The 17,334-nt window shown below is 37.8% G+C and overlaps 1 protein-coding gene across 1 annotated transcript in view; it reads right to left on the bottom strand.

Moving 5' to 3' along the window:
• Positions 1-17,334, bottom strand: part of LOC139719818 (NBAS subunit of NRZ tethering complex-like) — a 58,033-nt gene that overhangs the window by 25,316 nt on the left and 15,383 nt on the right. Inside the window, exons 19-35 of the mRNA XM_071631205.1 lie at positions 16,938-17,089; positions 13,149-13,295; positions 12,523-12,601; positions 12,101-12,205; positions 11,680-11,816; positions 11,038-11,193; positions 9,769-9,847; positions 8,692-8,742; positions 7,866-8,000; positions 6,765-6,890; positions 5,784-5,831; positions 4,809-4,942; positions 4,040-4,225; positions 3,191-3,293; positions 2,219-2,448; positions 1,481-1,593; positions 921-1,000 (exon numbers count right to left, since the gene is read on the bottom strand). Of these exons, the coding sequence (XP_071487306.1) occupies positions 921-1,000; positions 1,481-1,593; positions 2,219-2,448; positions 3,191-3,293; positions 4,040-4,225; positions 4,809-4,942; positions 5,784-5,831; positions 6,765-6,890; positions 7,866-8,000; positions 8,692-8,742; positions 9,769-9,847; positions 11,038-11,193; positions 11,680-11,816; positions 12,101-12,205; positions 12,523-12,601; positions 13,149-13,295; positions 16,938-17,089 (2,061 nt within the window). The remainder of the gene's footprint in view (positions 1-920; positions 1,001-1,480; positions 1,594-2,218; positions 2,449-3,190; positions 3,294-4,039; positions 4,226-4,808; positions 4,943-5,783; positions 5,832-6,764; positions 6,891-7,865; positions 8,001-8,691; positions 8,743-9,768; positions 9,848-11,037; positions 11,194-11,679; positions 11,817-12,100; positions 12,206-12,522; positions 12,602-13,148; positions 13,296-16,937; positions 17,090-17,334) is intronic.

The raw sequence follows: 17,334 nt of genomic DNA, 5'->3' as shown, positions 1-17,334 counted from the left end.
GTATACTATGACACAATCCTTTTCATCACCACAGGACCACTTCTTTCCTGTGCTGGAGTCATCTTTTTACACCCGACACTTTATAATTTATCATTTGTTTCATGTGTGCCCACTGCGACAAAACCAACACAGAGTTTGGCGGAATTAATTTTTTCATCTATGATGTGTCCTACAAGAGAAAGCAGACCACCAGCTTCAAAATGACATCTTGCTTGTTGAACTCATTTACTTGTGGACTTGTTGAGAGTTTTCAAAAGTACTACACTATAGTAGTTTACAATGCCACTGCAAAAATTGCACAGTGGGGAAAGGAGACAAAGTTTAAGATTGGGGTTTTATGAATGTGACACATTAACAAAGTGGGGTGAAATTATGTCCAAGGGTGAAGGGGCTACTGGAATCAGGACACTTGTCATGCTGCTCATAAAAATCCTTTTTTACTACTGTCTTCTCATTCATATGTAAGTGATTGCTCCTTCCTGGGCAACTCTGATCAAATCATAACAGCAAGAACTGCCTTTCTTTTTACACATCAAACCTTCAAAATGTCTAGGACGTAAATGGTCCTTATAATAAAAATGGCATTTTGAAAGAACGCTAATCACTCTGATACAGGTATCATATTCCCTTACAACAGCTGAACAAAAATCGAAATCACACATAACAGGAAAATATCAGTATTTCTGACTCTAATTTCATCATCTGAGGGTAATGAGTATTCCTATTTCAAACTTGTAAGTGGTTATGTAAAAGGCAGTCAGACATTAATGTTTACATCATCTTGTAGACATATATGCTTGAGACTTGAAAAACCCGTGAACGTTCATAATGTCATCCGACCACTGGCGAAAGAAAGATACTATTGTGCAAACTGAGACACATAAAACACACTGTCTACATCTAATTCTTTGAGAACTTACCATTGATGAATTGGTGAAGGATGATTTTGAAGATGTGATGACTTTCTCTACCAGCTCGAGTCTGTCCTCACACAGCCGCACTATTGTGAGAAAACAGTCAACAGAAACCCCTCATATAGACACAAAACGGTATTTGCAACTTGCTAAAAAAAAACTACCAAAAGTTGCACGTTAAAGAAACAGAGAAAAATGTCTCAAAAACATCAGCTTCATGTGACGTATTCGAGATAGAGAAATACACTTCTTGTTTCAATTCTAGAGTTATTGTTGGACACAATAGCGAGCCTTATCTTTTTGCCAGTTGGAACTCCCCAACATTTTCATGAGTGGATTTTCATTCACAAATGTGAGGTGCAGTATGAATGGAGAGATATACAAATGCTCGTCTCATTCATGTTGATATCAGAAGTTAATACTTTTGCCTATTGATATCTTCACTAATACCACACAACCCACGAAATTTGCAAAAATAAAAAGCCTTGCAAAATATAGGGCAAATACAGCAGTCTAGCCTTGGCGAGACTAAAGGCGGTCTAAAGTGGTGTTGTTGTAAGACCTACCTTGTAGGGGTAGGATCGGGGTTGAAAAGTCGTCCAGGAGGGCCAGAGAGGCGATGAGGTCTAGCTCCTCCTGAATCTGTGGTGGGCAGTCCATGATGAGCTGGAGGCAGGATCTTGAACCAGGAAGAGAATGGGATGTGTTCTAATATCTTCTCTTGAGATCAAACAGCAGCTTCTACAAACCTTCGTTCTTTTCTCTTCCCTCTCTCTACCGTTTATGTTGTTCTCTCTTTATTGTTTGTTGTTGTAAATCTCAGGCTCTCGTACAAACACATTATCACAAGCACTTCTTCCTGACAATTCAGTTTTTAGCAGCTGGCATAGGATTGGAGATTATGGCAGGATACTTATTAGTGGAGTAGCCCATGTCAGCAATTTGCATAATTTTATAAAACAAATAACACACGCCTACAGACTATCTACAATCTTCAAAAAAAAAGAAAAGAAAAGAAAAGAAACAATTGCTTTGCACATCGCAGTGCATCCCTTCATCTGAAGTTTCTTTATTGAACAAGGCCGCATCTTGATATCAATGCAATCAGTATTTCATTAAGACAAAGATCTCAATCATCCACGGCTGTTCCAATAGGAGTTCTCACATACAGCATCATTGATCACGGTCAAATCTAGATATCAGTGACATCTCAGTCATTTTTTTTCCCCATTCAAATTCAGATGAGCTAACAGCTATGAAATTTGCATCCATTTGAAAAAGGAAAAGATGGAGGTGTCCTCTACCTTGCCAACTCCATAGTGCTGTCCATGAGGTCTGCAGAGGAGTTAAAGTACTCCCTGGCGGCCGAGAGGACAAGCTTGATGGAGGACTCGTACGAGATGCGGGCTGCTGCTCTGGAGGAGGAGGAGGAGGAGGAAGAGGAGGAGGATTCTGACCTTGACCTCGTCAGTCTCTCTCCTGCAAGGCGGATGTTGCTGATGGAGCTAGAACCCAGGAGGCTCTCGGTGAAAATCTGAAGAGAGAGAGAATGAATGGGACAGAGAGATAAAAAGCCACATGCTGGTTTGAAAACCATGACAACACATTGTCATTACAATCAGAAAAAAAAAAAATGTGGGATGAGGTTTGTGCTTACAACCTGTAAAGCAATTACAAATTAGGGAATATTACCAGACATAACTTACAAATGTTGAACTACATGACTAAACCTTGCAAAGACACAGTCCTATACAACTGCAAGAAACAAACTGTAAAACGAGGAATGTTCATGTACATTTTAATTTCGTGAAATCTTGTAAACCAAAATTTGCAAAATTGCAAAATGAATGTTACAGGCAACTCGCGAAAATTTCATGCCGCAAAAGAGGCTATCGGCTCAAATTCACGAAAATTTCATGCCGCGAAAATATCGTGTTTTACAGTAAAGTAGAGCCAAAGCTTGCCAATAATGTCTATGGCTCAATTGACAGGCACAGCCTCACACACTAATAAACATTAGAATATTGTATCCATTGGAAAACAACTGGAAGTACTAATCTTGATTAAACTCTTCCAAAGGGCGCAAGTTTTGCAAAATATCATAGTGATACAATCCCATTGTTGTAGCCTACATCATGACAGGCTGCCAGGTAAGTGTTGAGTCCTGTCATAACACATAACGTTTCCCCAAAATATTGGATATCTCATATTTCATTCTCTAAGAGACAGAATGTACATGGCTGTAAAAATAAAGAATCTAAAAGACATTGCCTTACCTCCTGGCATTGACTGACACTGAGGCAGGTAAAGACGATCCTCCTCAACTCTAGCATGTCTTTGTACAGCTTGTTCCACTCCCACTCCTTCAACGGAGGTTTCCTGCAAGATGCATGTTAAGGGCTGAGATCAATCCAACAGTCAAACAAACAGCTGTTCCATCATTCATTGAGAGATTTGAACCAGGAATCTCTTGCATGCGAGGAAGACACATTTGTTGGGTATGAATTTTAAAATACCCAAGTCACAAAAAGCCACATTTATATCACAATTCCACTGATATCTCAGGAACAAGTGAAATTACCATATAGTTTAGCAATCAGTGCCATGCACACATGATACCAAAATTACGGTACTGTAGATGCTGATATTTTCACAGATTAATTTTTCGCAGTGTGTGGCTAAAAAAAAATGACATATTTGCAGGTTCTTGAATTCACGCTGCTCAATTCCTTACCAATATGTTTTCATCCAATTTACATAAAGAAGACAGAATTTGATTTCCCTGCAAAATAAGCCAGATGTGCTGCCCGATCCATTAACATGTTGATTGTACAGCCTGCACGGAAACTACTAGCATACACACATATGCTCAAATGAATAATACTCATAGTACAAGCACACACATTATAAGGGAGTCATTACTGACGAAGTCCGCGATTCAACCCGTTCAAAATGTGCAGAGAAAACTGCGATGATATTTTATGGATTCTAAAATTGGTACCAGCCAAAAATAGCATGAAATGTGCAAAAATTAATGTACTGCAAATATTTCTGCATTTACAGCATTCAAAAAAAAAAAAAAATTCTGTGGCAAAGCATCCTGCTTCATCTTGCCATTCCCTTACCTCCTAGCTGCTTGTCGTGTGAGTCGGACCATGAGTTTTGCTGCCGCATCCGCATCTGTCTGCATGTCGCGGACGGCATGCGGCGCCATGGCAACGTCGTGGCTGGCGAGTATCTCCACCGCCTGCAAGTGGTGTCCGAGCAGTTCGACGTCGTGGTACAAGGCTGAAAGATCCTCAGGCACAACACTAAATATTCATTAAAAACAAGAAGGGAGATTGACTAAACTTTGGAGTCATGTATGGTTAAAAACAATAATTGCTTGGTGCAAGTATAAGGTCATTGGGGTTAATTTTAAAAGGATACGACACCTATTATTACGCATTTCCGACTGATAATATGCATTTGTAATCTCAGTTAGTGAATAAACTTTTGTTGCACAACATTTTGTATCGCAAAGAAAGAAAAAAAAAGACTTTTATTTGCTCAGGCAATAGTGTACTGATCTTATTGGTACACTTCACTTAGTTCGATTTTGATAAAGCTTGTTTGCAATCTGTTCAACAAGACAGCAATATATGTAGACATAAATAATGTTTTGGCAGGCTTACTTGCTCTGATTACTAAAATCCAAAATATATGCCGAAGTTTAACTCAGTGTTTGTTTCCATCTGTCTGTCATCCTGTATGTCTGTTTATGCTTTCCTTACTTCCTTATTTTCTTCTCTTTTTTTCTTTCGGTGTCTAACTTTTTTCTTCCTTCCTTTCAGTCATTTTTTCCTTCTTTCTATCCCTGTATCTTTGACGGATGACAAGTAAAAGGAGACTCACCCAAAGCTCTGTTTGGGAAGAGCCTGCAGGATGGCCTGGGCTAGGCCAAGCTGGTCTTCCTTCTCACAGGCGTAGACACACCGGAGGGAGAGGGACAGGACCTGGCTGGTAGGGGTAATGATGGGCTGCTGGGTCTAGATTTGGGGGGGGGGGGGGGATGGGGGGGGGGGATGGGGGGAAGAGGTGGATGGGCGGGGCATGGATTGGATAAAGAAAGATGTCACCACTATGCAGGACACCACAATGAAGTCTTGAAGTCATAAAATCTTTATACCATTGAGCAAACATACACTTCCAACAGTGGCAAACTCATCGTACACATGTAGCAATGAACTTTGAACATCACAAAGTGATGGAGCAATATAGCATTAAAACAACTGTTACCATTATTTAATAGGCTGCGGGTTCTGTAATGCTCTGAAGAGCAAAAACAACAATAAAAGCTTGCAATCACATGAAATACCACCTTGTTGATACAACATGAGGAAAGTTTGAAGAATTAATCTTGATTAATAAATGAGAAATAATTTAGAAAAGTTTAAGTGCAACAAGGGAAAATGGTGCTTCTTGACAATTATATCTTTCAATGACACCACAAAAGTATGCCATTTTATGACAACAAGAATCACATCGAGAGTGCCATGTTGGTACAATTAATCATTTGAATAATCTAGTATTCCAAATATCTGCACCATCAGATGAATCTTAACACCACTTTCTCAATTGAATTACTGCTAGTCCAGCTTGAATCACTTGCAATATACATAAATTTTTAAGAGTTATCACACACAAGTGACAGTATACAGTAACAGTATCATAGAATAATTTCATTGTTTTCAACTCTACACAAAACTTTACATCAAACCTTACCAGAAGCTAGCTGGAACTAATAAATAGTGCATGCTATTAAAAGCGGGTTTGATTACACAGTTGATGGATTTGGACAAGATACAATTGAAAATATGCTCAACTTACATTATGTTTACAGCTCTCAAAGATGAGTCGACACTTGGATAGATCCTCCTGCAAATGGAATACAAAAAATAAAAGAACACAAAACTTAAATTTTTACCACTCATAAGCTGCTCTAAGTTCCGTAATCAGCTGATGTCTCAAAGAGATATAATCAGAATATACAAACAGAGGAAGCAAATAAACAGCAGCAACAAATCTGATAAATATATCAATCATAAGAGTGCCTGATTCTTGGAAGTAACATGATGATGAATATATTCCCCCCTTCCCTCACAAATGTGTTTAATTGCTATAATGTATTCATGATCAAAAACACAACACTGCATCGTAACAAGGTGGATATCTATCTCACTCATAATTCCAGTTTTGGAAATGCATTCCATCAGAAGCTGCTGATAATTTGTTCGAAAGGTTGATTATCCACAAGTCAAATACTGCACATCTCTTCACTTGATAGACTAGTCATAGACATCTTGTACTCTTTTTAAAAAAAATGTGGAGTAATGTGCTCTAACTCTCCTTTAAACACAACATGTAACAATGTGACAAGCACCAGACAAAGTCATGGTTAAACAATAGAGAGTTAAATGCTATTCCAGACTTATTAATAGTTAGTCTAAAAAGAAATGATAAAATCTAAGAGGAACAACAGTGGAAATTTGATCTATGTCAGGTGAGAGATGAGGAAAGTTACAAAATTGTTAAGTTTTGCTAATTTTCACAAAACAGTTATTGAACAGCTAATGTGAATATGCAAATGAGTGAGTTGATGATGTCATCTCCTCAAAACTTGCCATATACTTTGCACACAAAATCTTGTAATTTCTGTGCTTGTCTGTTTGTTTTTCTGGTTCAAACACAATTATGCCCCACTGCTTAATCCTGACATATCAGACTGATCATCATTTCAAAGCTAATCAGCCCAGAATAAAATTTCTTTGTCTATCAGTTGACAGAACAGTTTAATGGAAGCTCACTCACCTTTGCCATTGACAGCATGAACTCCTCTATGAGACATGATCTGCTGCCGGGGGCCTGCTCCTCAGAGCGTGCCAGAAATGGGAGCACCCAACGCTTCACGTCCTTCACGTACACCTCAGCTGTCGACTGAGAGGGACAGATGAGCAAAAAACAATATGTGGTTGCGAGATATTAAACTTTTCTGTTCCCCTTTGCCAATATCCAATAAAATTCTATATGTAGAGGAAGTTTGGTACTTTACTGGTATCAAGAAAATGAATATTACCATAAAACAAAGCTACCTTACTGCACAATTATGCATGGCTTGGAGTAGGGAGAGTATTGTTTTGTTTCTGTGAATGCTTTTAATATCTATTTTCACTGTAAAAGTTGCCACTATGATTACAAACTTTATACCATGATATTTTTGTCCAATGAGGTATCACTTTAGATTGTCATATGTCTGTCTGAAAAATTTCCCCTCCCCACCACCATTCTCTCATATTGTTTTACCAAATGAGGTCTAACATATTCTAACCTGTCAGTCCCTCAGGAGTTATGAAGAGCAATGCATAACAAGCAAAAGGAGGAGGATAGTTTGTCTGGCCTTTGCATTTGAAAATTATGTTTTCTGCGGCAAAGTAAGTGTCCAAACAATACAGACTTGCACATGATATGCAATTTTAGGACAATCCACAAATGGGAGAGATGTACACTGCATCACAAATGGGAGAGATGTACACTGCATCACAAATGGTACAAAAAAGAAAGAAAGAAAGAAGAAGGAATAGAAAAGCCAAATTGTGAGCAAATTCAAGCATATGTATAGAATATTATGACCCCTTCATCATCTGAAGATCACCCTACATAGCATCCAACAGATACTTTATAAATACCAGAAAGCCATCTTGGTTACAATAATGTTGTGTGCTTTACACGGTCATCACAAATACAACAAAATGAAAGAAAGAAAGAAAGAATTGTTTATTCTATTAGGTCAGCACAAGAACATTGTGAAATGTGACATGTGTCTGGTTGACATCTCTCATGTTTGCTGTTTTCCCAGTGGACAACACTTTTAGCTGACCGATGAATGGAGTCATGACCTTGTCGCACACTGACCTTCGACATCATCAGTTGAATGACCTGGAGGTCGGAGAGTTTCTTCAGCGACGCCAGGGTCAGATTGGGGTCAGTCTGACACTCGTAGGATAAAACTTCCAGGGTCAAGAGATCGTGGTGCAAATTATCTAGGTCCTGTCGAGAAACAATAGGGGAATAAACTAAAGCTTACTGAGAGCTGCGTTGTACAGGCAACTGTCCATGGCATCCTGTTATACTCATTATCCAGATCACATTGAAGAAAGTATTGGGAACGTTATCATCTATACATCATTGGTAAACTTTAATATTGGATAGTTTGTCCAGGTTATCCAGGTCCCGTCAAGATACAATGGGGGATGAACTAAGCTTACTAGGAACTGTGTTGCAACTGTCCATGGCATCATTATCAGGATAACATTAAAAGTATTGAAAACCTTTACATCATTGATAAACTTTATGACAAGACAGTTTGTTGAAGCATTTACATTTCCATGAAAAGCTTGCAAACTGTTCTTATGGTGACGGAGAAGGCATCTAGCAGGCCTGTATCTTGTCCTTATTTACAATGATTTATTCTTTCATAGTTCAATACAGATAAGTACAAATACAGTCAGTGCACATAATCTGCAACACAAATTGAAATAGAAAGTGTTCTCCTTATTTGATAATCTTTGAGATGGGTTTCAGATCTAAGACTTCTTTTCAGTGCTCATTATCATCAGTCCACATAAACAGAAAAAATTGTCCAAAAAAAAAAAAAAAAATGTCAAGTGTTTGTCATAATCCAGAATTGTAAAAGGCTACATTTCATTGAAAAGTTACCCTCTATGACAAAAACACGTACCGGAACATTCCTCTCCATTGCCAGCTTTACAAGAGAGATCGCATTGTCGACCTGTGCAAGAAAATTGAATGATATAAAAAATGATCACCCTGTCACAATACATAAAATGCATCAGTACAGTCAAACTAAAATCATTCAATGAATGAAAGTAGTCATATTGTTGATAAAAAAAAAAAAAGATGAAGAAGATGAAGATGTTGAACAACATTTATATAGGCATCATTTGCATGGTAAAAACACAAACATAAATTTATGAAACAAACTGTGAATGATTAATGAGTACATCTTTCACACTCACATGTTTTAACTGAAGCCTTGACATTTGTAATTTTGCCTTATTCTAGTAATTAATCTATGAAAGAGAAAAAGATTTCAGGAATCTTTTCATCAACCTGATCTGTGGTTACTGCAGTTTAAACAGGTACATGTAATATCTCATAAACATTGCTCCTGAAAACCTTGAAACTCTCAAAAGAGGTTCATTTTTCAATAAACTGCATAAAATGTGTGTCAATACCATGCATTATATCACAAATTGCACCTGTGGTAATATCACACACCACTTTCATAACTTTACACCACTCCAAGCAAAAACACAGAAATAAGAAGCCCAGGGGTTTGCAAGTATATCTCGAGGCACTACTTTCTCTTCAGTTTTTCATGCATACATTATGTATCATACAGAAATCACACCCATGACAATCTAGTGCTAACGTTCACACATTCTAAAGTTTCATATTCCTTGCCTTTTTATAGCAACATTTGCACTGTAATGAGCAAAGAAGCAAAGGACCACTGACACATGCAACAATTTTCATAATCATGGCATGAACAACTACTGCTTTTCACTAGTGGAATATCTTCACATGATTTTCTCTGATTTTTCCTTTTCACAAGACAAAAATTCTGACCCTTTCTGTATCTTGGCACCAATCCTGAAACTCTGCATTTCTAAGTATTCATATTATTTCTTACATGCACAAAATTCATATGTATTATTTCTTAGATGTACAAAATTCATATATATTACTTTTTAGATGCACAAAATATGAGTGAATGAAGAGAAATGATTGGTACCTGTCTTGATTCGTCCTCAATAGCTCTGGCCCTGAACGTCACCCAGTCCGAGAGAAGCCTCTTGCTCATTGTCTCACACCTACATGAAATAAAAAGAAATCATGCATCACAGAAGACAGAATATATAATACCCATAACAACATAAAAAACTTGCTGTCTTTCCTCCCACACAAAGATCAGGGAGACCTCACATATACACCATAAAGGAAAACTTACGTATGGGTTTGTGTGAATTAGGTGCCTACAAAAGATTCACTCCTGCAGCATAAGGCCAAAATAGCAATAAATAGTGAACAATTCATAAACTGCCTGGCACATGAATGGGCCACATGAAGACTAGCACACCTTTCCTTTCCAACTCTCCAAAACATATCACACATTGTCAGAGACTCTAACCCAAAACATTCTTTAACAGGAGATTCTCCCGCCGGCTGGACTCTCCTGCAAACTTGAAACGCCGATTGCACAAACATGCACATATTATTATGTGAGGGCAGTGCAAATCATGAGCCATAAGCACAATGTCCTATGCAGCTGGGGTCCAGCTCTAGAGTTATAAATGCTCTCTGGTCTTATATTGGCCTTATTCTTTAACGTAATATATAACAAACTAAATTTTAAGTGGGAGGAAATGCATATCAAGCGGTAGACTCACAGCTAGAGCGAAACAAATTCAATCTCAAGCAAGAGAGCGGGATATTTTGAGAAAACAGCCTCAAAGCGGGAGAGTTTGTGTCTCTGAACCATAAGTTTTTCACAAATTTTTCAAGCATCAGTCCCTGAATCAGACATACCAAAAACAGGTCTGTCTAGGAAGTAAACAAATTGCTTTACTTATTCATCAACCCAATGGTGATATTGTGGGAGGTATCAAAGAGAGTGCAAAATGTATTCATGTTGTGGTAGGTTGCTAGCAATTTTTTCATTTAGAAATATCACATGCAGAAGAGCCTTTGGTAGTATAAGAACAGGAACCAGTGGAATGAATCTGTTCAAGAATTAATGCTGCATTTCAACCCTTGTTGATTAAAAGAAGTAATTTCAATAGTGATGATTACAATTATAGAAATGCATAATAAAAGAATAATGACAATACATATGCACACGGATAATGATGATGTTGACAGCAAGAATGAGAAAAAACAGAAGAAAAGGAAGAAAAAGAAAGAGAAGAAGAAGAAAAACAAAAGGAAAGAGAAGAAGAACCATGATGATGATTAGAACAGCAGTAACAACAACAACAACAGTATTGTCTTCATTATTATTGACCTGAATCTCAGTAGTTCCTGGTTCTCCTCATAGAGGAAAGCCCCGTAGTCAATCAGAGTTGGGTTGATGACCCTCTGGCATGCTGGTTCCTCACACCAGTCCTGGTCTCGATGTTGGTCCTGGTCCCATGAGTACACCTCTGGCTCAGATTCATAACTGACGAACATACATACAAACACAAACACAAACACAAACACAAATGTTAGGCAAAACAGGTTAACAAGCATACAGAGCATTATTGGCCAACATTGCTATATGTTATACCTTGGAATGATGACTTGAGTATTGTTTTCTCTGCCCTTCAAGATTACATATTAAAAAATGTGATCACGTCTTCTCCTGTTTGTTTGTTTTTTAAATCTTATTGAATATATCTGTCCCAAGCAGCACTACTACATTGGTGAGAGTACAGAAGACATTGGCATGGATCAATTGAAGTTTAACTGAGTGGAAGTTTCAGTCAGTGTCTGGTATATCAGTCTTTACAGCACTGAATTCAAGAAGCATAAAAACAAAAAATCACTGCTGCAAGAGCAGTGAGAGTGAAATGCAACACGGTCTCTTTGTTGATGGAGAATGCTAAATTGGTTTAGAGGGAAATTACAATACCAGAGCACTGGACTCAGTGTGAATGGTACTTACCTTGCCTCAGGCAGTAAGCTTCTGTACTCAAATGGGGGCGTGGTCTCAGGGAAATTGTTCAGGATCATCAGCCAATGGGGTAGCAGGTCTTTGCCATGATAGGTAAACATGATCTCAAGGGCTTTCCAATCAGAATCCTGCACAAAGAAAATGTATCATGAGGCTCATGAGTGACTATGGAATATGGGTGTGGCCTAATCATCACTATCCAATCATGTACTGTGAGAAAGATCATGCATAATAAATAAGTATCATACGTATGACATCACTTGTGTGTTCAAAGGTCAAATCATTTTAAACATCAGCCATGAGCTGGAAATAAATCATTCCCATCAAATTTCTTCATTTTGTAGATGAGCAGTCACCAGAAATTTGTAGGAGTAGAAGTGGGCAGGTACACGTAACTAGATTTAAATCTTACCCTGGCCATGCCAACAGCTGCTTCCACAATGTTCTGGGACCGGAACTTTTCAAAGTTTTTCTCATTGTAAGCCCTCAGCGCTGACTCCCCACCTCCAAGGATCGCCTGCCATGAAATGAAAAGCCGAAAGATGCATCAGAAAGCATTACAGATTATCAATAACTATGGCCTATTCAGAGAGGAGACACACACACACACACACACACACACACGCACGCAGAAAATGTCGTCAAGACAGCCGATGAGCATTCTTTTTATTGTCTGTCCTTGATATTTGATACATCAAGTCACTATCAAAACCACGATGTGTTTAATTCATCTCTACCTATGACTGTCTGTATGGCAAGTCCAAGGATTAGTATGTGCCATGAACACTTCGCTTTTACACAAGTCTTGGCCTAGATGTTGCGTAATAGCCTCACCTCATACGTTTTGAGTCTGTCAAGGTAGCCAAGAAGCTTGGTGCGACAACGGCATAACTCCCTCTGCTCAAGTGTCAACCTGAAAAGGTAACAAACAATCAAACATATTCAACTTTAAATCACATAGTAAAAGATTATATGTTTTCAAAAATACCATGCAGAGTGGTAATAGCTAGAGATGAAAGTAGAAAATGAATAACTGTATGCAAGTATGCCAAAGTATGGATGAAAACTGCTGTAATGTGGTGGCCATTTGGCCAGTAACTTGACAAACAAAAGAATCTTTAAGACAGCAATCAACTGCAACTCCTATAACACTAATTCATGATCGCTCATTTTGGAATAGCATGGATCACCATCATATAGCATTTGATCTCACTGCTTCGTTTTGTTACAGGGCCCAAATGCACATCTTGCAATGTTTCCTTGCACTAAGAAGCAAGTAAGGCTAACAAAATACCTTGCAGATTACAAAATCAACCAATGATACGTAAAGGAAGTTGTTAACGAGAGTGAAGAAATTTGACCTTTTGTTTTGTACAAAATTTCTGAGGGGCAAGAAAGAGTGGATGCAAGTTGAAAAGGTAGAAATCTGTGATCAAGTTTGAGAGCTAGACTCCACTCACTTTGAGAAGTCTACGTGGGTGAGAAGTTTCTCTCTCTTTTCCTTCACCAGCCTGGCATATCTTTCCTCCTCCTCCTCCTCCTCCTCGTCCATCTCATTGAAGTCTTCCAGGCTCTTCTCAATGTCATCATCCGAGCACAGTATGAATCTGTCCATGTGGAGAATGGAGACAATAAAGTTAGGAGGCTGTCAGTGAGAAAAGATGATGTGTCTTGGTCATTTAATTTAATTTCATTTATTTATTTCAGCACGGCATATGGTTCAGCGAGACAGCTGTTCTTCCTCATGTCCGTGCATCATGAGGTAAAAATGACATAAACTAGTTTCAAAACATATACACATGTACATGAGAGCATAAACATGTACATACAGGCAGAGCTGCTGAGAATATATCAACAGAATGGAGTGAGGAAAGCAAATTAAAACGATGTAATGTCATTTTGTTTTCATTCTATGCACCACAGAATATATTACCTTTTCATGAAAGACAGATACATTTCAAGTCTATATTGATATTTCTTCTTAATAAGACTGAATTACTGCTAAGTGATCAAGCACACTTTCACAACATTGATAATTTTACGTGGTAAATACTGTAAAACGAGGAATGTTCGTGTGCATTTTAATTTCGCGAATTTCGCGAGCAGCAACACTCGCGAAATTAAAATGCACGCGAAAGTTCTTGCCTACATAATATGCATTGGATGCCAGTGGCAAGTCGCAAAAATTTCATGCTGCGAGAAAAGCTGTCGACTCCAAATCGCAAAATTTTGATGCCACAAATATATCATGTTTTACAGTAACTGAAAACATTCATCCTTTTCTTAGCTTTTTTTTTCTCCCTAAGTTCCAGGAATGATCTTTCGACGACTGTGCGAGTACCCAATTTTCACTTATGGTTTTGCATGTGTTTTGTTTCACTTTCCACAGCCATCAATTTCGTACTTTTCACAATCCGAGAAAACTTATTGCAACTCAGCTTCTGCCTATCCATTCTTAGTCTTTGTCAAAGGCCCACTACAAACCACTAGTGAAGGTAAGCAAGTCTAAGCAAAGAGAGTGTTTGGACAGTTGTCATCTTTTCTTACTTTTTGCCACTGATAGCCAAAGGGCAACTCTAGCTATTCCATTCATTAAAGTGACAGACTTATTAATCATACCTACATAAGATTTGTCAAGACTGTGAACCAGAGGTTACTGCCTGCCAAAAACTATGCAAAGAAGTGATATGACCGTCCATGCATGACGTGAGTCTCTCATGCAAGCTCTAATGGAGCCTCAAATCAAACAGTCACATTCACATATTTTAAGAGGCCTCAATTTCTCTCATCTTTGGCTCATTTTGCTCACAACTGTCTGCCCTAACAACAGCATTAGGGCCTGCAGAAAAGACTAGTCCAATCTTTGACAGGTGGTTACACCATCAACATCCCCTTGCAGACAAGTTCCATCATATCATATCATATCATATTATCATATATCATATATCATATACCATATAGCATATACCATATATCATATACCATATATCATATATCATATATCACATACCATATATCATATATCAATTTATCATATATCATATATCATATCATACATCATATATCATATGTCATATATCATACCATACCACACCATACCATACCATACCACACCATTACAATACATTTGATACACTCTTAAATATTAACACTGTTTTAATTCTCAATGATTCTCTACAGAAACGTGCTGCTGGTGTCAGCGAAAGTAAGTAATTACATAAGTGATTATTTTTAATCAATTTCATTTATTACGCGGAGGTTTTGTTTTGAGCGCTGTACGGATTGCAGCTCCTTTCAGAAAGTCTTCTAATTTAGAATTAAGGTTTAATATGATAAGAAGAAGAAGCCTATTTAATAATGTTTCTCTTTTTTGACGATGTGCCCTTGCTTGATCCGTCTCAACACACAGAGAGGTACATAGTCTTACTTTGGCCGTGTTTCTCGGCAGATTTGTTTTCCTTCAAAATTTATGAAGGATAGTATAGTGTATTATAGTCCAGTTTGGAATGAAACCTATACCTATTGTATGGTTATGCTGCCCACCCCATTCTACTTAATATAATCAAAAGTCACTATCGGGTCAAAATTTGCTTGAATCTGTATTTATTCAATAACTTTTTTGTCATTGATTGATTGATTGATTGATTGATTGATTGATTGATTGATTGATTGATTGATTGATTGATTGATTGATTGATTGATTGATTGATTGATTGATTGATTGATTGATTGATTGATTGATTGATTGATTGATTGATTGATTGATTGATTGATTGATTGATTGATTGATTGATTGATTGATTGATTGATTGATTGATTGATTGATTGATTGATTGATTGATCCATTCATTCATTCATTTGATGTCCACGGTGTCACCTGTTTAAGCCACAGGCTGTTCTTCCACAGGTCCGTGCATCTTAAAAGGTCCAGTTTACCTTTGGGAACAGTCATTTGAAAATGTTCAAGATATCGCCTTTCATGCATATGTGTAGGTCTGTTGTGCCACGAAACACCCTCCCATATGAAAGTTTTGCAATAAAGCCCAAGATATGAGGAGACGTCACAATTTTTCTCAATAAACCGTAGCATTATAGGGTTTAGTCTAGAACCATTATTATTATAGCAATTGTTCACATTTTCTATATTTAACAATACTTAACATCCCTTGTACTGATTCAAATTTTCACGGTGGTTGTTTTGACCCCTAACTCACATTTTAGAGCTATTTTAATGCACTAATTCTGTTTTTTTTTTTTAATCTGCAAATGGTAAAATATGCAATTAAGAATAGCTTATACAGACTAAGTATGGGTGGTCAGTGTACATGTAGGGCACAGTAGTTTGTGATGACAGCGCCTGCAGTGTTCCGACGTGAATGCCATGTCACATTTCTAGTATGCTCTATCAGCAAAATTTTGTGTCGAATCATGTTCAAACTTGCTATTGTGGTTTTAGATACAATGGTAGTTTTGTACATGACACAAATTTTCATTGACAGCGCCCTCATTGTTCAAACACTTTGTATGATGATGTGTCACACAGAGTATTCCTTGTGATAGTTAAGATGTGCTATTCCATCCTCATTTCTCAGTATATTTTATTGTATCTTCCGACTGTTATCGTATTATGTATTTAGCCTTGAAAAGTCATAAAGATGTAAAGTGGAGGACGGGTTTGGGGTATACATGCGCTCGAACAGTCCCTGTGTGAGTACTTTAGTTGTATAATACTACTTCGAATCCAATATCAGCATGTAGAAGTGTTGACACAAAAGTAGTGATAACACCAAAAAACAGCTTGTGTACTTCTTGAAGTAGCCGAAAACATAGTTTAGCATGAGTACGATTTTACTGATATTTTTACCGTGTTTGTCAAATGTTTGTTATGTTCAATAGCCTCACAGCGCGGCCTGAATGAAGGAGAAAAGAAAAACAGTGCCCAGGTGAGGTGATAACAGCATTACGAGTTTTTATTCTATCATTTTGGGTCTATAAAATTAGTTTAAGGGAGTTAAAATAGGTTTTTCATATCTGAAAAGGAGTTTATTCCAACCAGTTTCAGGTATTTATCATGCTACTCTCACAAAACTTTCTGAAGACTTTCTTCTACATCTCGCAACATTCTTCGTTGGTTGCTCAGAAATTCAGCATAAATTGTTTGGCTCCATGGAGGTGACATGATACTCGTAACAGAACACTCGTAGCAGAACACCATATCAATCAAGGCATCCTGTGCACAGAATCCTCACCTCCCTCCATCTTTCCCGTTGCCGATAGCGATGAGAGCCTGGAGATCCGTTCCTCGCAGTCCATACTGGAGGAGCTCTCGGGCAGCATCAATGTCATCTGGGATGCGGTCCAGGCACTCATGGAGGACCCAGGGGCGCTTGGTGATCTTACTCTACCGAAAAAGAAGAAAAGAGGGGATGCTAATAGCCAGAAAATAGCCATGTTGTCACTTTCAAAATTCACCCTGTCGTCAAAAACAAGCACAATACTGAAACAAAGAGAAATTCTTTTGCATTTGACCTGGAAAAAAATATTGTACATGCTTTGACAGACAAGGCATTATTACATACACTAATGCTATAACTTTCTAAAATTCTGCTTCTGCATAGCCATCACAACTTTGCATTAATTGTGATG

Source organism: Diadema antillarum, unplaced genomic scaffold (genome assembly GCF_040938485.1).
Source record: "Diadema antillarum isolate AM-2024a unplaced genomic scaffold, OU_Dant_1.0 scf00000115, whole genome shotgun sequence".
NCBI classification, from domain to species: Eukaryota; Metazoa; Echinodermata; class Echinoidea; order Diadematoida; family Diadematidae; genus Diadema; species Diadema antillarum.
This window is presented reverse-complemented; position numbering and strand designations above follow the sequence as displayed.